Source organism: Ischnura elegans, chromosome 1 (genome assembly GCF_921293095.1).
Source record: "Ischnura elegans chromosome 1, ioIscEleg1.1, whole genome shotgun sequence".
Lineage (NCBI taxonomy): Eukaryota > Metazoa > Arthropoda > Insecta > Odonata > Coenagrionidae > Ischnura > Ischnura elegans.
Window position 1 is genome coordinate 63643584 of NC_060246.1, and position 21391 is coordinate 63664974.

Consider the following 21391-nt stretch of genomic DNA (forward strand, 5'->3'; position numbering starts at 1 on the left):
AAAGTTTTAATTAGGGATAGTCGGATCGGATACCTCGGATCCAAATATCTGCGGATATTGCCATTCATTGGATACATCGGATCCAATGTCGCGGAAGACATCGGATCTGGATCCGAAATTTTAAATAATAGCTTCAGTGAATGCAACGTGCCCCATAAGAGTGGAAAGAGTTCCGATTATATCTTTGAATGCGCCGTCGCATGCGATTCTTGTCCACCTCATGAACCGTTTTGTTTGAAAGCTCTCGCAGAGGTTATGTAGGAGAATTTCAGCCGTGGAAAAATAAAAAAGGCAAAATAAGACTGGCACATAGTGTGACTCTTCCCAAGAGATTGAACAATCATCAGGGGAATCTCAGCATTAGGAATTTGAAAATGCATTTGGATCCGAAAGATCCGGCTCCGAAAATCAAGGATCCGATCAGAATCCGGATCCGAAAAAAATCCTAGATCCGTCCATCCCGTTTTAATGTCATATTTTCCCATAAAATAAAACAGAAAATGAGTCATATAAGTCAGTCTGACTAGGAATACTGTACCACTTGGCATAAAGTTAAAAGTCTTGCGACATCTTATAGTGGGACAACTTCACAATGATGGTGATGCTCCCTCAAGATTCTTTTTTAATTTTTAATACTGGCCAGGGGATTTTTTTCTTTCAATGCTTTAAACTAAACTTGCTTTTTATGAAAATTGATTACAATCAAAGAATCCAGCATAAAACTTACATGAAATACTATCGAGCCAAGTCGTCTATCACGCAAGTTTTTGTGCCTTTGCAACTGATGGTGCAATGAGTGACTACTTGCTTTATTTGTGGTTTAAGGTTTTCTTTTACTTGTTATGATACTTTTCAAAGCATTTAAAGACAATCGTTTATAAAGGATCAAAGTTCATATTTACTGTAAAATAATGGCCCTATTGGAAAAAATCAGCCGATTCAATTGAAAATTACAATTGAATTCAATTTTATATGCCATTTTCCAGTTGAATTTCCAAATATTCAATGGAAAATATGAATATTCAATTGAATATTAGGAAATTCAATTGAATTCAAAGAAAAGATTCAATTGAATTTTCAAATATTCAATTGAAAAACTCAAAAATACCATTATTCTGTTATTCATACGTGCGTGTGCAAATGGTCGACAAAATTGTGGTCGATTGTGGTAAATTTTTTGCTTGTGGAGAAAAAATTTATTAATATCTGAATTATTTAACCTATGCTTAATCCCCGCAGCATTGAGTTAGGTCATTCTTGTGTCTCTTCCATGAAATATTGAAAGTTTTGATGTGATTGTTGTGCTTTAGTGTGTTCACATAGTAAAAACCCTCTCAACTGAACAATATTAACTTTGAACATGGAACTTGGTTTAAAAGGTAGATTATTTGCACCCCTGATTTTTCATTAAAAAGAGCAGAAATTCCAGAGCAAATGCAAGACTGCCTGGCTCCTTCACAAAAAGTAGAATTACCTTAAGCCTGCTGGAATTTATTTTCAGCAACAAAAAATTATGCGGTAAATAAATCCAGACTTAAAAATGTAAAAATGCAGATGGAATGATACTCACTTTAAGATCCCTTGCTGAGAGCTTTATTCTTGAACGGACTCCAACTCCAAGTCCTGTCTGCAAATCTCTACGTCTTTTCTCCAACTTCTCATGCAGAGATGAAGTCAGATCTTGAGCTTCTTTCTCTAGGATACGATAAGGGCCTTCTTTTGACAGACTAGCAGAAAAAGGCTTGAAGCATGCATCTACAAAATGACTATGGGAAAAATTTAATGAAGTGTCAATAAAGAGTTCATCATTCATACAATAAATTTACTTAGAAATAAATGTATGCACATATGACAAAATTGTGATATGCGCTAAGTAAAACTTATCCCTGAATCCAATGAGATTATTCAGGAAGAACTTTGTGAGGAGATAGGAGCTCTAGACCACAAATTAGCACTACTGGAGAAAAATTAAATAAAGTTTGAAACATGTTTTCTTAACTAATGAACTATTCTTTTCTGCTGTAGTTTCATTATATTAAATGGCAAAAAAATTCCTTCATACAACAAACATCCATGAAATTTGTAGAAAACTTACCTAAATTCTTTCTGGGGTCTGAGAATTATTTGCTCCATTTCATGCTGGAAAGCTGCCAGCTCATCTAATTCCATTTTAGCTTCAAAGGCAGCAAGCGCCTGTTCTGGTTTAATCTGTCAAAACGAACATAAGTCCTTAAGGTTATAATGCAATCCTAATTCATGAGTGGCAAATTTATAGAACACGTGACGTTTTATGATATCATAGCATGTGAATGCTGACAAGAAGAGGTTGAAGGTGCCATAACAGAACCTAAAAAATCTATTCCTCATCCCTGATAACATTGAAATACATAGAAATCCTATACTGCATGTATTAATAACACTTCACGATATACATACATTTTGTGAATAGCAAAATTGAAAAATAAAGACTCAATATTTAAATATTTGAATTAGTCATTCAATCACGGTGGACAAGAAAAGTTTTAGCTTTAAAAAGAGACTTGACTAGATAGAGATCACAGTCAGAAATGATGTTTTAAAGGAATGGCACATTCAAACCTCAAAAAGATTTTAAATTTGAAAATAGCCAAACTCAAATATTCACACGAGTTCAGTGACATAATGGTTTTCAAAACAGCTTTGCAATGAATTTTACAGCTCTACCTAATCAGGATAGAGAGATGGAAAAAATTCTGTAAATTTTCCATGTCATGGATCCTTTCCATGATACATAATTGACATCCAAAAGGTTTATAATGGAGTCCACTTATTAAAAAAATGAAATTCATGGTTTTCTCAGGTTTTTTAAGAGATTTTTATGATTGTCTCATTGAAATATGTACCTAATTACTTTCATTAATCCATATTTTCTCATAAATACTCATGTACTGAGATGAATTTCTTGCAGCAAGAAAACCTAATAGGAAAAAATATAACAACTGTATTTGTACTTGAAAACAATTCCTGTTGGTAGTTATGAGCTAAGTTGGGAGAGAATGGATACGAAAGAAAGAGGGGAGGTGTGAGGGAAAAATTCTCCAACAATTGAAGATGAACTGTAACAGTACTTGCACAGTTCAATCATTCAATATTCTCTTTGGAAGGAAATAGTTCATATAGAATTATTCCTTTGACACAATTTTTCTTCAAGTTATAACATTTCCACTAGTGCTAAAATTTTCTAGAATGAATCAAGAGCATTAATTCAGAAATGGGTATGAAATTCCTGGCTTCAAAGTATAATTATCAGATTTTCTCATTGCTCCGAGTTGAGTGAAATTTACCTATTTTGAGGAATTGCTAGGTATAAATCATATTTCTACAAAATCCTACCTGATAAAAGTAATTGGAGGCTAATCCAGGACCAGCAATCCTCTTCACTACAAAACTATCACTGGCAGGTACTCTCCCCCTCTTTTTAATGACCATATGGAACATCAGGAAGTCCCAAACCATCCGAAGAGTAAATCGGACTATCCCAACTGAAACATAAATTGTACGTATGAAAAGCACATTTTTCTTACACAAGATATAATGAAAAGTAGCTTGCAAAATGAACTTTTTGTGAACAGTATAGAAAAACAAATATTATGGAAAACAATTTTTTCTTTTAACCTTTTAGCAATCACAAATAAAAATCATGAGTTTAGAAAAGCAAACTGAGCTAATTAAGTTCAAGCATTTAAGAATAACTTCAAGGCCCATCTCCAAGAACAAGAACACTTGGAGATATACATAAAAAGGCTCTGGAAACGTAGATGCTTAGCTACCAGAGTTTTATTTAAGCAAAAAAAGTTTTATACTGCATGAGGCTAGTAATAGGGTATTGTGACGGTCTCGGCTCGTTCTAGTCCCTGTCCTCACCCCCTCTCCTCCGTAATCCTCACCCATCTCTTTTCCCCTCCCCTCTAACCAAAGCGTGGAGGAAAGAAGGCAAGGGAGAGTATGTGGAGTGAATAATGGGATTTTGCTTGAAGGTCAACCGGATAAGTGACGAGCGCCTGAATGAGTGTTTCCCCCCACCTTCTTTTTTTTGAGTGTGTGCATCGATACCCCCTCTTCCACCTCGGCGCATATAAAAGCCAGGTGGGACTGTAAGGAGGATCACTTCCTTATTTTATGTGCTGATGATTAAGGGTGTTGCTCGAGAAGACGTACGAGCAAATTAAGAGATTAGAGGAGATGAGAGAGTCTATTTCAACTTAGGATCTTTTCACTATGAGATAAACTGTGAACGGGAATCCCACACATTATATTTTAATCAGATAAATCCTTTGGTAAATCGTCCTTGGTGACAATTCGTCAAGAAAGTGCTTTAACGTTTAAGGGTGTTTTTCGCTGTCTTCATCCGGGCGACCGACGGTGAACCATTACAGTATGAAATACACAATTTCATACTTCTCATTACTAACTACTACGTACATAGTTTCTAGGTGACACACTTATTAATGCCAACACTTCAGTTTATTTATGTAATGGTGTTACTAAAATCTAGCCCAACTCATGTTACGATAGATACAGAGGAATCTTGAAATATTTATTGACTTTATACTAGAGAACTTGAAATTTTCCATTCATGGCACTATAGAGTTGACACGAATACAAGGACTCAAATGCAACTTTAATCGATTTTTCTCAAGAAATTAACTGGTTTCAAAGGGTCAAATTTGTCCTCAATCAATCACTATAGGGTAGTACATAACTCTAAACAATACACAATAAATACCGTATTCCTCCGAATATAGTCCCCCTCTGAATATAGTCCCCCCCTAATTTTGAGGCTTGAGTTTCCGGAAAAAATTAAAAAATGGGTTTGAATACAGTGCCCATTAACTTTTATCAAGGTCATTTTAGGAAAAAAAGGGGGGACTATATTCAGACAAATACAGTAGTTCTTTGAATTCTACAATTATTTAATGGTTTCTTCAGGATAATCACAGGAATTTTAATGAATAACACAGAAACAGCTAATAAACTCAATTTTCCTAAGAATCAAGAAAAAATTTCTGCATCATCGTAAGTAAAGCATGCACAGAAAAATAAAATATCACAAGCATGCCATTGCTTCCATTTGATTACTTTTTCCGTATGACTACTCACAGTCACAAAAAGAAATTTCAATTTTCCCAAGAATAATTCTTTCTTTGAATCTGGTGGTTTGGATTCATCAATAAAAAGAATAAATAAATTGTCAGCAATTGTCAATTTATTTGTAGCATGTACCCCAGCCAGATTCTATCGCACTCCAAGGAAAGTGTGTGACATTAAATATGTGAAACTAAAAAAGTTATTTTCTTTTATATTAGGCAATTTCACCAAGTCAAACCTGAAACTATTGAGTATAACAGCCATCTTTTACTATGTCCAATATTGAGGCTTGAAAATGTTAATAAAAATCTTGACAACCAGCTGGCAATGGATTTAAGTTTTAAATGGTCTGACCAAACCTCCAAATCTTAAGAAAAGGAAAACACATTTGCAGAAAAAAAAACAATCACCTGAAAAATGATACATTTAAACTACAAAACTTTACACATACTTGAGGAATGCATGCTTTGAAATTACTTACCAATAAGAATGACAAAAGACAGAAGAGGGCAGGCAATAAATGCTATGAAGGAAGCAGCAATAGGTTGTAAAATTCCTTGCACTCCAAAGTCCCAAATGATAGCCTCCAATACAACAAGATAGCGATTACGATGCTCAGGATCAGGACAATCAAAATCATAGGCCAGAGCCATAAAAAGATGAAGGCCAAATGTCACCAGGGGCATCCTTGAAGCATCATTTACGTGCAAAATAACAAAAAAAACTTACTTAATAAACACACTGATAAATTCAATGATGGAAGATCATGGCATTAAATACAGACTTTTAAAAACCAGATTAAAATGTTCCTTACCAAAGAAATGCCACTAATGCAATGACTAGACTTCCAATGCTTGTTACAAGGCACAAAATGGGGAAGACAACCATTATGGTTAGAGTTCCTATAAGACCTTTAAGCATGTAGTTCCAAATACGATTAACATGCCTAGTAAGTCCTTTACCAATGAAACCTGTAAATAAAAAGATTATTCAATAAATAAAAACGTTACCAAATTACACTGACAGCTAAAATTCATTGCCACAGAACATAATTCAAACTCAACAAATATCTAAACATACCGAAAGAAAGGAAAATGCTGTGATAAAATTCATTACCTGTATCAGGTTTTGTTTCAAAGTGCGTCCGTGACTTAGAAATATGCCTCCAAAGGGACAGAAGGCGTGAGCAAAGGGTTGGAGTGAGAGAAGACTTTCGAGGGAAGAGGGTTCCATTTACTTGAGAGAGCTCCAAATCTGGCATAAATGGTTCTGCTTGGAACAGAGCACGTAAACTAACAGGGCTACACCAAGGTATAACGACCTAAATCCAAAAGAAAAATATACCACCATTAGATATCAGTCATTTCAAAAAAGACAAAAGACAGAATAGCATATATCAGAGGTGAAAAAAAATGAAATGTGGACATAAATTACTGATTATAAGAAAAAAACAAAGACAGATGGAAATACTAGAGATGGGTCAGTTCCAGTACCCGTTTCTCAGCCTGTGGAACCGGTATCGAGAATCGATCGCATAAAGTCGGTACTTTGGAACCGGCTCGGAACGGTCGCGAGGATTTGAATTTAGCACCCATAGCGAAAATTGTCTGCTGCGTATTCAAGGCCAAACTGTGAAGAAAAAAGATTTAAAAACCCATACACTCATATTACTTTCCGATTGCATGGCGTCCACGTTTTTTTTCTTTTGGGAGGGCTGGCTAACATGTGCATTTAAAAGTTCATCAGTTTGTTGCTCTTGCCAACATTGTAACATTTCTGTAGCTGTCGCCGCTTTCAAACGAGTCGCATTGACGCCCAATGGCGCCCATTTCAATCCAGCCCTGCGATGGGCTGTCTATAATGTAAAATACACTCAATGCTACAATGATACCACTTTCAGACGGAACAACTTTTTGCCGGCTGCCGTTCGCGTGAAATTCAAGCGGCTTTCAGATGAGACGATCTCTCTGTAACGCTGTGAGCCAGAATGGGGCTGAGGAACCGACGCAATTTTAACAGCGGACACCACCTTTCATTCAACTAGCAATGGTATAAAACTTCAATACTGAAATTTAATTTATACATATGAACATAGGAGTGTAAGGACCGAAGAAAGAAAAGCTGGTTTTATATGAGGGATGCTCAATGGGAATTGAAATATAATTTAAAAAGAGCTGCTCTGGGGATTTTCTGTTAAAACATTTCCACTCTGTGGTTCAAATAGAAGCATTAACTTGCCAAGTGCTCCCACTCGAAGCAAAGCAATAGACATAGCTACACGGAGCAAAGCAATAGATGGAGCCGTGTGGAGCATAGCTTTAGACAGAGCCATGCGGAGTGAAGCAGTAGAGAGAGTAGTGTGGAGCAAAGCAAAAGACAGAGTCATACAAAGTGAAGCAATAGACAGAGCTGAGCGGAGAGAAGATTTTACTTCCCTTCCCTTTAGGTTTCTTATGGTAGGAACTAGAGATGGGTCAAACAGCAGATTTCTTGAACTCTAATATCGAATTCGAATAGTAAATCATAGCTCAAATATAGAGATGTGCAAATAGTATCCACGAATACTCGAATACCTCAAATACTAGAAAGTATTCGATATTCAAGATATATATCTCGAATAATTATGCTAAAGGCACCATCTCGAATACCTCAAATACTTCGAATTTCGTGTCATACACTGTCGCACGCATGTCGTTGGTAGTTGACTCCGAAAAATGTAGAATACTCTAGTCATTTAGTGCATGCAGCACCATTTTAGGAAAGTTGACAAACTACATTAAATTTGCGGATTAGAGCGGTGAAAAGAGTTCGACGTGGAGAACCGAAAATGATCGGGAGAAAAAATTTGAAAATCCCTGGTTTCCCCCACCAGGAGAACCTCTGTGCCATGGGATAGAAACTACGTAGCACAATTCTCAAAATCCGCTACCCCCTCCATCCATCAGCCCTCGGCCCCTCCTCCGACGCTTTCCTCCTCTCCTAAATCAAACAAAAGGCCCCATCTCGCGCAGGGTTCGTACTACGAAGACCATAAACCAAAAGCTTCAAAAGAAAATACATATCAAATTACACGAGAATAATAGAATTGTGTTTCACCCTTCCCTCTTTCTCCCTCACTGACCTTTTTCTGTCTACATGCTTCAAAGTTCCCCATTTCTGGAGGTCAACTGCTGCATGAGTCATCTATTAGTCCAAAAGGTGTCTAACAATAACTTTCAGCAATTGATATTACACCTTTATTGGATTGAAATATTAGTAATGTGTGCATAATTTAAAAAAGAATAAGACCAAACACGACATATTTCTGACTTTATTTAAGCATTTTACGCAAGGAAATAAATGTAAAAACACGACGGAGACTCAGCATTCTGGCAAAACTCCATATCCTCGGAGCAGAGCTTCTCGGAAGTTGATGTTGTATTTTTTCCAAAAACATATACATATTAAGTTACAATTTATGAGTTATGCTATAAATCTTTATTGTCACAGTAACAGACGAATGGATATTTTCTCAGGATATTTGGTTTCTCCGCAATAGCATTTCGAGTTTATCTTCTTATCTCATGATAACTTCCAAAGATGGACTGAAAATAATTGAAGAAGAAGAAAATCCAGTGGAGAAGCGCGTGTATTTTGCAAAACGCCTTGGATTGTCTGCTAGCACTTGACAGTAAGAGTGGGGGTAAAGCGAGCTACCTGTTGAAAATAAGAAGTTGGATGAAGCCAAGAATCAGATGGGCATACATCAGACAGAAATCCATCGTAGCAGTGTAAATGCCGAGACGGCATGTAATAATTTTTTTTGCGAGGTGGTGTGTTACCTCAGGATATTTGAAAGAGATGTTAGTTGAATCAACTTAATGCCCAAATTGTTCCCATAAAATTAAAATATTCCATTAATCAGCTAAATTCCTGTTTGAATCCGTTAAAGAAAATCACATTTACTCGCCAAAATCCTGGGTTTCCTGCTGCATAGGCAACCTAGTCAAACATTCTCTCATTCATCATTTTTTCGTTCATCCCCTTGAAAAACGATAGATCGAAGTTCCACAGGATACCTTTTTATTTATACATTCGTCAAGTGAAATAGAAGAAGAAACTTACGTTTAATATGCTTTGCACAATTCTAGTATTCAAAGTATTCATGCAATGATTTAATATTCAAAGTCGATATTTGAGTTTGAGATATCTGCTATTCGACTCATTTCTACTCAAATACTCGAGTATCTCAATTTCAGAATACCTCGAATACTAGAATTGCACAAAGCATATTAAATGTCATTCCTATTTCACTTGATGAATATATAAATAAATAGATATATACCAAATACATTTGAAAAATGAACTTTTTATTTCAAATTAAATGACACCATTCGCATAAATAGCATCATTAAAAACCGTAATTAAAAATAACACCATTAAAAACTTGAGATGGGTCAAATAGCGGATTTATCAAACTCGAATAGTAAATCATAGCTCAAATACTAGCATCGAATAATAGCAGTCCTGAAGCATAATTTTCCCGCATCCATCGTTGGAAGAAAATGAGACAAAATATATACAATGGGCCATTTATGGCTATTAACGACAGGCACATAGTTTGAATCTTCCCCACGAGATGAAACTACAATAGGAAGAAGCTCAATGCCGTGGGATAGTAACATAAGCGCATTTCCCAAGATCCGCTGTCCCCCTCCATTCAGCACTCGCCTCCCCCTCTAACCTTTCCTTTTCTCCAAAATCAAACAAAAGATTCCAGCTCGCGCATTTTTTGTGTTACGAAGACCTTAGCTTCAAAAGAAAATATCAAGTTACACGAGAACAAAAGAAACTTGTTTTCACGCCTCCCCCTTTCTCCCCCACTAACCTTTTTTCAGCTTACACGCTTCAAAGTTCCCGTTTCTGGAGGTCAACTGCTGCATGATTCACCAAGTAGCCTAAAAGGTGTCTAACAATGACTTTCAGCAATTGCCCTTATACTTTTATTATATTGATATATTATTAATGTACATGTAATTTAAAAAAATAATGAGACCAAACACGGCACATCTCTAAGGTTATTTAAGCATTTTAAGCAAGGAAATAGTTGGAAAAATGCAATATAGACTTGGATTTCTGCCTCCACCCACAGTACACCCATGCCTCGCACATCTCTTGTAGGAACCATTAGATTTGACTATGGCCTTCACCTAACCAGAGTGTCACGTTTCCTCCATACCTTCCACTCTATAGGTCTCGGATGTGAACCCTTCAAAGTTTGGAGTGGAACGGTTAAGATACAGTATCCTCTTCTGTGGTTCTACTTTCTGCTTTTTACATGAATATTGATGGAAAAAAGTACAACGTTTTTTCTCAATAACTCGTTCTAGAGGGGCACTTTTTATGCTTTGGACCCAAGCTCTGACTTCGTTGTAGGGATTTTTCGTTAGTAGAGAAGTTCGTTACGGGAAGTTTTTTTGAATGCATTGTCCATTCAGGGTCTGCGACCAAGCCAAAGATTTCAAAATAGGGAAGTTTCCTTAAAATTATGTTATATGGGGGTTTGCTGTATAGAGGTTTTACTACATTTCTTAAAATCCTCATAATTTACATAAATCAAACTATATATTGTGATTCATATGCATAATCTCTTATTTTAACTTGCTTTAATGACTCACTGACAGGTTTCTCCCCAAACTACGGATCTTGATAGCAGCAAAAATGTAATTGCACTTTTACTCCGACTACTCGCGGCAATAACTGCATATTTGTGATACGAAAAATGCATTTAAAGACCATAAATAACATTTTCTCCATATACATGCTTTGTTATTCTTAGAAAAAAAATTTCTGAATTAATCAAGATTTCTTTTCTGCAGATCATTACCTCATGCAATACTAGAGCAGACATCTGAGTAAACTAGAAACATTCCTTGTCAGGAAGCAAATTAAAAATTATGTAAAACAAAAAAATTCTCATGGAAATAATAAGCCTCTATACTTACATTACAATATGATAATACTGGGATTTTTGCATCCAATTTTATTTTTCATAAAGATAGCGGAAAAAATAAAAAAACTCATTTCTTACACCAAAGAAGAACATGGCATTCCAAGTCCAGCTCCAGGTTCGATGGCAGTAATTAATCCACCTCCACAATGGCCACCTAGTGGTAGTAGTTCTAACAACTTCTTTTTCAATTAAGAAAACAGGCTGTAAATTTTAAATGGAATCATATTAATGTCCAAAATACATCTAAAGATTAATAAGCATAAAAAGTAAGTGAATTTATATAAGAATTGCTACTACAGTTGAAGATGACACGCATTACTTCATGACACTCCATGTTAAGAAAAATGAAAATAATTCAACTTAGCAATGTTTAATGGCTTTGTAATGCATTCTTATTTAAAAGTGGTTCATAGGAAAATTAGATAGTGAATAACACAGCAATACTTATGATACAGAAAATATGTCACCGACATGTTGGATACATGATCTCAATAATTTCACAGGGGTGCATTAATCAATAACAAAAAAACTCATTGATCACAAATTAAATACATATATTACATAACAAATAAGGCACTAAGGTTCACCAAAACATGGGCCAAAGACCAATAATAAAAAAACAACATAACTTTGAAACAATAAAATTAGTCACTCTTACCTGACTGGGATCAGATCTTGGAGTGGTAATTGAAGTGGCAGTTTCACTTAAGACAGTGGGTATAACTTCTGATTGACCCTGGAAACATCTTCTAACAATCCAATTGCTAGGTAACCAAATTTGTGTTCGCCACTGAAAGCTTCTGGTAGGTGTTTTAACCTTGCGTAGTTCTTTTGTAAGCACAGGTTCCCTCTGAAAATGTCAAATGAAGAATTTAATATTGGGGAACAAAGGAATAGAGGGGGAAGACCATCAATGGAGAGGTTGAAGAGGTATAGTCCAAGCAAGAAACCTTGGGGCACTCTGGAACTAACGTTAGACCAGTAACATGAAATACCAACGAGTAGTACTATTTGGGCTCCATCATGAAGGAAATTGACCAAGACACTGAGGATGGTGCCATAGATATTAAAAAGGAGGTGAGTTTATGTAGTCAGAGTTATTGTTTAAGGTGTAAAAGGCTTCGGAAAAATCAAGAAAAATGGCATTGAGCTGGGACTTTTCAGCAATCAATTGCACAGCATGTTGTTGAATTATTGATATATTTGTTAAACAAGAGCGACGCGGAAGGAAATCGTATTGATCAAGGGAGAGAAAGGTGGAAGTGAAATAGTAAAGTCAGCTTAGGTTAATCCTTTCGCACACTGAGGAAAGAACGGGAATTGATAGGACTGCAGTTAGAGTATCATTTTTCATGCCAGTTTTACGTACAGGAATTACATTTACTATTTTCCATTGAGTAGGAAATATGCCACAGTATAAGCTGTGATTTAAAAGGAGAGCAATCGAAACTGAAAGGGGCGGAGCAAAGTTGTGTACAAATACGAGACTGAGACCATTTGGGCCACAAGAGTGGCGGAGGGGGATTTTTGATAGATTATGAGCTCCTTCCTTGGGATTAATCAAAATATCCAACATATAGTGACTGTTGACAGGAGAGAGAGAATAGTCATCAGTGAGTGGGAAACTTGACAAGGGCACTTGACTTCTGGAGGAGTTCAGTCTATTTGAGGAAGAAGTTCAGTCTATCTATTCCTACAGCACAGGGATTATCAAATGATACAGGGAATCCGAGGGATGTTACTGTGTTTATTAACAAAGGACCAGAATTTTTTTCAGATCTCCAGTTATGTAGGAGGACAGTTCTGAAATGTAACCTTTGTAGTTATGTCATATGAAGGATTTTGAAAAGCAACGTAAATTCGAGAAAACTCTGTAGGTGTTTTCACTGGGGTAGTCTTTATACAGATACTAAGCTTGATTTTTTCTTCTAAGAGCAAAAATTGTGTTGGGCTTGAACCATGAAGGGAATCTTTTAGTCCTTGGAGCTAGTAGCAGGATGGAGACTCCGGTTAGAGTCCAATGTCTTGGCACCGAATATGCTGGAGGATCTACAGGGACTGAGGTGAGGGACAGCTCGGGAAGTGGAGGCTTCCAAGTAAGAAGCCATTGGAAGTGAAGGAGGCGAAACAACACCTCTTAAAATTGTACCCTTATTGAAATCCAGCACAATTGATATAGAGGGGCAGTTGGGTTCATCACACACTCTCGAGTAACAGGACACACCAAAATAAGAACGCTGCAGATAAAGTGAAAACCATCGGAGCGCTAACACGTTCTCTCACTGGTGGTCATCTTGGAAAATCCAAATTATAGTGATTGAGTAGAAATGAATGGTTTTAGAAAAATAAATTAAAGTGGTCTTGTTACAAAATTTCATATCAGGTAAACGGTTTGGCCATTTTGTAGATATTTGAGGAGATAAACAGAAGATGATGTCTTCTGTTAGACCTTATGGGAAGGTAAGTTATGTAAAATAACCACTTAAAAAACATCCAAACAGCTACAATTCCTCCTCTCCTAAAGCATAGGTTTCCTGTGATAAAAACTCACATCAATTAGATATGTATTTACAAATATTTTATGATGCAATTTTCCAGGGTCAAAGTAAAATGACATTATGGAAACCACATCACTCCAAGCACACCCCCCCCACCCGAGCACTGGTGGGGAGCCAGATCCCGCATTGCAAGTGGAAGGTGAACCAAATACATATTGGGAACCAAAATACGGCGAACTATGCATGGCCAGGGCGAAGTCAGGGGAAACTAATGGAGTTCTGTACTGATTCTGACCTGAAAATCATCTATTAGAGCCGAGTACAGGGCCAATGATTTTCATGTAAGAGTAAAAGAATTAATCCTGAAGGAAGGCCATAATTCTCATTACTATTTGAAAACCCTCCAAAACTCATGATTTCATGTTTACAGTCCTATTAACCCTTAACCAGTGACGTGCAATTCTTGTCACACTACCAGTGACAAGACGTCTGGGAGACCGCAATAAATAAAAAATTCATAAAATATTGCTATGCCATTTTTATTGCTTTGTTTAATTTTTCTTTGAATGCTTGACTATTCTAAAACTTACATTAAAATTTTTACACTCCCAATATGAACCAATTTGTCATAAAAAATTGTGATTTGAAGCGGGATCAAAAAACTAATGCCAAAAACACTTGAGTTATAATTATTATATTTATGAATCAATATTTTGCCAGATTCGAAAAAAGGCCTTAAATGTTAAATTTGGAAGGCTAAGTTGTAAGTAGCCATGAAATTTATCCAGCTTATTCCTTTTCTTGATGCATTCTTAGTAAGTGACGTGCAGTCTCACAGACCACTGATCGAGTTCAATTGCAAATTTACAGAAATTAATAAAAGGAACGTTAAATTTTAAGAGTGGGATGTCCTTGTTAGGCAAAAATATGAAGCTAACGAGAATTATAGATATTTTGAAATCTTAATTTTGAAAAATTTCATAACTTTAGAAGCGCAGCGGTCTCTCAGACATCACCGGTTAAGGGTTAAAAATGCCCAACAAATTGAATAACTCAATATTATACCCTCGTTATTTGAATTCTGTAGGCTCCTACTAAACTGACTTGTCAAGTCTGATGCCATCATGGCTGGTTGCAGTGTGATCGCCACCTTTTTTTCCAAAAATTGCAAGTTACAGCAGTTTATGCCACAAGTAATTCTTAAACAGAAGCTTCCATGTGGTTCCCGCAAATCCTTTTATTTTTACTCTGAGCCTGGTGTTAACCAGCAACATGTAAAACATATTTTTGCAACCGCAGCAAACAACATTGGCATTTTCACTTGTTAAGGTACTTCCACGTCAGGGCTGTATCAAAGGAAGCCCAACAGCCCCGGGCCCTGGGCCACCCACAATGCACAAGCCTTCCACTAATAAAGAGGTAGTATTGAGCCAAACATACTCCATGAATTGTATTTCAGTGGCATCATCACCGATTTTGCATCACGAAAATCAAGGAAAGAGCCTGGATTGTAATGCATTAGTTATGTATATACATATGTATATAGTTAATAAATTTGCTGAAAATTGTGTTCCTTGAATTTCCTGTTATCCGGCCCAGTTCCATGTTCTTATAATTACTCTTATTGACCCAAGCTGACTTGGTAATTGTACATATAGACAGAATGAATAGTTATTGTACCTTATATGGAGGCCTGTATTTTCATGAACAGTATCTGACATGATATTGATCTATTTTTTTTCAATTGTACAATCAAAAACTTGACCCTAACTCCATAAACATAATCATAAAAACAAAATACAATGCCAAAGTTTCATACACAATGCCGCTGAGTAACTTAGAACTATCAAAATAATGAAAGATTTGGTAAGTAACCAAAGTGTTAGGAAAAAGGAATATATTAATAACCCTTACCTCTCTCATGAATGTTAGATCTCGACTAAGAAAGTACATTGTCTGACTCAGCTGCTGCTTTTTACATAACAGAAGAGCCTCCTCATGTGCACCCCACTGACACTCTTCAATGAAATGCATCTGTATTGAAAAAAAAGATTAAACAACTATCATAGTGACAGCCACATCAAATGGTTAATGACGGTTAAATTACAATAAATAGGATTCACAAATTAATTTAACCTAAAAAGCCTAGTCTGCCTGTGTGGGTTAAAGTTGAACTTGAAAAATGGAAAGTGCAATACTTTGAATTTATAAAAAATAGCAACATAAATAAAAACACAACCTATGCAAACTACTTTATGACATACACCTTTATAAATGGTGTACCACCATCTGAAGCATTCATGATTGAGAAAATAATTTAAGGCTTTCTACTTAATGCTAAAATGAGTTTTTGAAAATCTTAGCATATCCAGGAGCATTTTTTATCAAAAACTTTACCATGAATAAAACTCCCTCAGCTCCCACCTCAGGTTTTCAGGCATCTCCCCACCCAGTTACAAACAAACAATTCCTTCCTACCAGATTGCATTGCTTATACTGAGCAATACGGTCACAGATCTATCCATGGAACTATGTTTCGATATGTCGCCTGGATTATTGTGGACAGATAAGGAATTTGTTTAATTTCTGGGAAAATTTTGAGATCGTCATTTTTTATCGCACCTCCGCTTCGCGATAACGTCAAGTCTGAAAAAAGGTGAAGCGGCAGGCATTGCAGGTTGTTCGTTTTGTGGGCGGTAAAAACGGTGTTTTATTGTTAATTGCGATTACGGTTTTAGCAAATTTTCTGCAAAATGAATTTTTAGGTAGGTGCGCAAGGTTTTACTTGACATAATGGTTTTCAGGAACGTAAAAAGTGACTTCAAGGTATTTTTCTGTGTAGAACTCGCAGTTTTTGTCGTCACTTTTTTCACCATGTTCACAATAATTTTGGTTCCTGTAACTGCGACGATGTTTCAGCAATGATGATGCCCAGGCGACACTCGCCCGGGCGACCACCATAGTGAAGCCGAAAAGCAAATGTGGGAAGATACAAAAATGGAGAAGGATTTACCTCACTGCTGCTATTGTCGTTGATGAAAAAAGGAACTCGTATTTATGCCATAGTTTGGCATTCCTATCGTAAAAAATGCCCCAGATATGATATGCTAAATTTTTTTGCATAGGAATTGTGAGGTCTAGGAGCCAATATTCACTTTTTACATTGTTTCTCATGGGATATTATGTTTCGATTAACGTCATTTCATTTATCGTCACATTTTTCAGGAACAGTAAGTGACGTTAAAAGAGGACTCACTGTACTACACACAAATTAAGCATAATGTGGGAAATCCTTACCATCTGAGGACAAATATTATGGCTATTTCAAGTTTAATAAACAGTATTTATTATAGAGTTGATTTATTTTGAATGTGGAAAGTATACAAAAATCCACAATACATAAAAAAATAATTTGCTGCACCATTTCAGCATGATTAAATCAACAAGAAAAAAATTAAAAAATGAGGATTAATAACGTTTTAATGTTCTGAAATTTTCTTCCAAGCAATTTTTCTAAAAAAATTCTTATGGTTGTAATTTATAATTCTTTCTATTAAATTACAATGCTGCTCTTCATGAGCAGTACTGCATACTACTTCGAAAATTTAATTTAAGGTTTATTTCTTCAAGCACATAAGACAATAATATAGCATTAAAAATTAGTTACCTCTGCACTTCTTAACTTATCTCGCATCCATGGCTGAATTCTTGATAAAACTGGGTACATATACTTTATTCTGCTCTTCAAAGACTCCTGAGTTTTTGATAGTTTCCTTTGAACATTTTCTACAGCCCTATTAATTAAAAACATAGAATTTAAATGATGATCACTTTTTAAGTAAATAGGCACTGAAACTGTTAAATTGAACTTCTGTATCCTTACCTGTGCATCAAAACAACAGATTGTGCTTGTTGAACTAAAAGTTGTCCAATGCCTTCTCCCAAAGATGCAATATCTGGATTGGCTAGAATACTATTGTAAACCCTTTGCAAATATTCGTGCATCACGGCTAGATTTACTTCCTATAATAGTCAAGAATGATAAAATTGTAAAAATTCAAATACATTTTCAAATCATTAGAACCACTTGCATAACTATGGGGAGAGATGAGGAGGAGAGAGTCCCCTCCAAAAGAAGGAAAAAAATAATTTGATGCAACATACAATTGGTGAGAAATCATGCAATTCTCAGCCATGCTTAGAGAAATGACATTATTTGACTAACCTAAACAAATGAAATTCTATCAACAGAGATTTCAAGTCTTTGAAATTTACTCATGTACACACCTTTAACCTAAATAGTTACAATTGTTCAGAGCAACCAGCTATACTCTCACGTTATTTTTTTTTAACTTTAAATAGGCCTCAATTCTTCCAGCCAAGGACTTTGGATCTGCTTAAAAACACTGCTGAAACGTAAAAACTGACAAACAGAATTAATATCTACTCACCCTTTCAATTTCCTCATTGGGCATCTTCTGGTTTCGAAACTCCGAGATTAACCTTTCTCGGAAATGAAGAAACCATCCGCGAGTTTCTCTTTCAAGAATTCCAACAAGGATTGGCAGTGCTCGCCTTATAAGGTCTCTGAAAGAGTAATAATGACAAATTATCTTGAATAGGCAAATGAGAATCAATTAATTAATTACAAGGAATCCAATAATAAGGAGTCCAACAATATTTAATACGACTTAAATACAATGAATTCACCTTACCGATTAAATAGACGAAGATCAAGCTCAACACCTTTAGGAGTCAGAAATAAATATGGTACAGTAGGGGGTGTTTCACTTCCAAGTCGAAACTTTTCCATTGAAGCTCTTCGAATTTGCTGCTGGACATACTGACAAAACCTTTCCATATCCTCTTCATACTCTTGCTGCAAAATACGGAGTTGGTGAATTAAAAAAAATTGACGAAATTAGGATTTAACCTGTTTAAGTACAAGCAAAGAAATAACAAGTACAAATGTATAAAAATTTATGGAAATAGACAAGTAAATGACTGCAGTAAACAATAATTCTACATCAAACAACATTCATAGACTACTAACTACCAACTAACAACCACTCACAGACTACTAACTGAGTTCTAACCAATACCAAAACCTATTCACAACTCAATTCTTAATGTTGGTGATTAATTAAGAATACAATTTAAGTGGCAATTTATAATTTGAGATTTTACTCAAAATAGTGCTATAAAAAGGTTCAGATAATGATCACATGGGATTGAATTAAACAGATCACTTATTTCTAGAGATGGGTCAAATAGCAGACTTCTCGAAATTGAATATTGAAATCCAAATATTAAATCACAGCTTTCAAATTTCAAATACCTCGAATACTAGAACTGCGCAAAGCATATTAAAAATACGTTTTTTTCTTCTACTACAACTTGATGAATAAATAAAAAGGCATATGTCAGATACATTTTCAAAATAAACTTTTTTTTTTAATAAATTCCCCACATTGATAGTTGCTTTACATCAGCTATTTCCGGTTGCACTTTTCCTCAGGTATCTGTTTTTGTTGGGTGACATATTTAGGCAGACTTGTCATCTCCAAAGCCAACTGATTTTTTATCATCTCAACTTTACTTGGATCTTGGAAATCACTGATTTTGAATCGTACATCAAGAATTGTGGCAAAAGTAAATAATTGTTCTTTTTCCAGAAACTCATACCAACTTTTACCAGAAAACAGCAAATCATTGACTGCATGCTCTTAAGACATGACTTATATAGATTGGAACTTGAAAACGTTACATCATTTCCTGAAGATGATGATAAAAATAACCATGAAAGAGGAAAAGAGAGTATAACGGGTGGATATAAACATGGCCAACATATTATATAAATAAGTTCAACAGGTTCAGGCTTCAATTGATGGAAGTTAGACATATCTAAATAAATAAAAGATCATAGCACTTTTCCACAAGATTCTTCGTAAACACTGTGATCCTTTACAAATATCTTTGCGACTGGCCCCGAAGTGCAAACTCAGAATGTTTTGAGCGAAGTCACGCAAGGAGGTGGGACCTGCAACACAAAAGATGTGGGATAGGGAGAGAGAGAGGGAGCATTGCTATGTTTTCTCAAAAGACTTTGTCATTATGTATAAACAAAAGACTGAGTCAATTAACTTCTTCCCACTTGGCAACACAGCTAACTTACTCACAAAGTGTACGCCATGTATGTCTGAAAACAACTAAATTTCCCTGAGGCTAGGCTCCACCTATCACATTTTGGTTGGTTGGAAGTTAGGTGCCCACTGCCTTCACCCTCCAAGAAACTTGGGCCTGCCTCCAAGTCGCAAAGATGTTTGAAATGAACTCTAATCCTGGATGTTATACTTACAAATAAAGTGGAGATGTGCGAATAGTATCCACGAATAATCAAATACCTAAAATACTAGAAAGTATTCGATATTTGAGATCTCGAATAATTATGCTAAAGGTACAATCTCGAATACCTCAAATACTTTGAATTTTGTGCCATACACTATCACACATACGTAGCTGGTAATTGACTCAGAAAATTGTAGAGAACTCTAGTCGTTTAGTGCATGCAGCACCGTTTTAGGCAAGTTGGCAAACTACATCAAATTCGCGGATTAGAGCGGTGAAAAGAGTTCGACGAGGGGAACCAAAAATTATCGGGAGAAAAAATCTGAAAATCCGCGGTTTCCCACACCAGGAGAACCTCAGTGCCGTGGGATAGTAACTACGTAGCACAATTCCCAAAATCCACTACCCCCATCAGCCCCTCCTCCGACGCTTTCCTCCTCTCCTAAATCAAACAAAAGGCCCCATCTCGTGCAGGGTTCGTATTACGAAGACCATAAATCAAAAGCTTCAAAAGAAAATATCAAGTTACATGATAATAATAGAATCGTGTTTCACCCTTCCCTCTTTCTCCCCCACTGACCTTTATCTGTCTACGTGCTTCAAAGTTCCCCATTTCTGGAGGTCAACTGCTGCATGAGTCATCTATTACCCCAAAAGGTGTCTAGCAATAACTTTCGGCAATTGATATTACACCTTTATTGGATTGAAATATTAGTTATGTGCATGTAATTTAAAAAAGAATAATACCAAACACGACGTATTTCTGACTTTATTTAAGAATTTTACACAATGAAATAAATGTCAAACGACGGAGACTTAACATTCTGGCGAAACTCAATATCCTTGTAGCTGAGCTTCTCGGAAATTGATGCGGTATTTTTTTCCGAAAACATATATCAAGTTCCAATTTATGAGTTATGCTATAAATCTCTATTGTCACAGATGAAGGGGTATTTTCTCAGGATATTTGGTTTCTCCCTGTTAGCAATTCAAATTCATCTGCTTATCTCGTGATAACTTCCAAAGGTGGACTGAAAATAATTGAAGAAGAAGAAAATCTGGTGGAGAAGCACGCGTATTTTGCAAAATGCCTCGGATTGTCCGCTAGCACGTGATAGTAGGAGTGAGGGTAAAGCGAGCTACCTGTTAAAATATGAAGTTGGGTGAAGCAAAGTATCAGATGGGCGTACCGCTTAAATGGCCTTTGGTAGATAAGAATGTATACACCAGACAGAAATCCATCGTAGCAGTGTAAATGCCGAGACGGTATGTAATAATTTTTTTCGCGAGATGGTGTGTCCCCTTACAATAGTTGAAAGAGATGTTGGTTGAATCAACTATATGCCCAAATTGTTTCCATAATATTAAAATATTCCATTAATCGGCTAAATTCCTGTTTGAATCGGTTTAAGGAAATCACAATTAC

The 21391-nt window shown here is 35.9% G+C and overlaps 1 protein-coding gene across 6 annotated transcripts in view; it reads right to left on the bottom strand.

Annotated features, from left to right (window-relative positions):
* LOC124162073 overlaps window positions 1-21391 on the bottom strand; it is a 127945-nt gene that overhangs the window by 20224 nt on the left and 86330 nt on the right. For all 6 annotated transcript variants that reach the window (XM_046538461.1, XM_046538434.1, XM_046538478.1 and 3 more), the window contains 13 exons: window positions 18333-18496; window positions 18069-18204; window positions 17501-17640; window positions 17285-17411; window positions 15532-15651; window positions 11778-11969; window positions 11198-11320; window positions 6244-6448; window positions 5942-6098; window positions 5609-5814; window positions 3373-3521; window positions 2096-2208; window positions 1571-1766 (listed from right to left, as the gene is read on the bottom strand). In XM_046538461.1, the coding sequence (XP_046394417.1) occupies window positions 1571-1766; window positions 2096-2208; window positions 3373-3521; window positions 5609-5814; window positions 5942-6098; window positions 6244-6448; window positions 11198-11320; window positions 11778-11969; window positions 15532-15651; window positions 17285-17411; window positions 17501-17640; window positions 18069-18204; window positions 18333-18496 (2028 nt within the window). The remainder of the gene's footprint in view (window positions 1-1570; window positions 1767-2095; window positions 2209-3372; window positions 3522-5608; window positions 5815-5941; window positions 6099-6243; window positions 6449-11197; window positions 11321-11777; window positions 11970-15531; window positions 15652-17284; window positions 17412-17500; window positions 17641-18068; window positions 18205-18332; window positions 18497-21391) is intronic.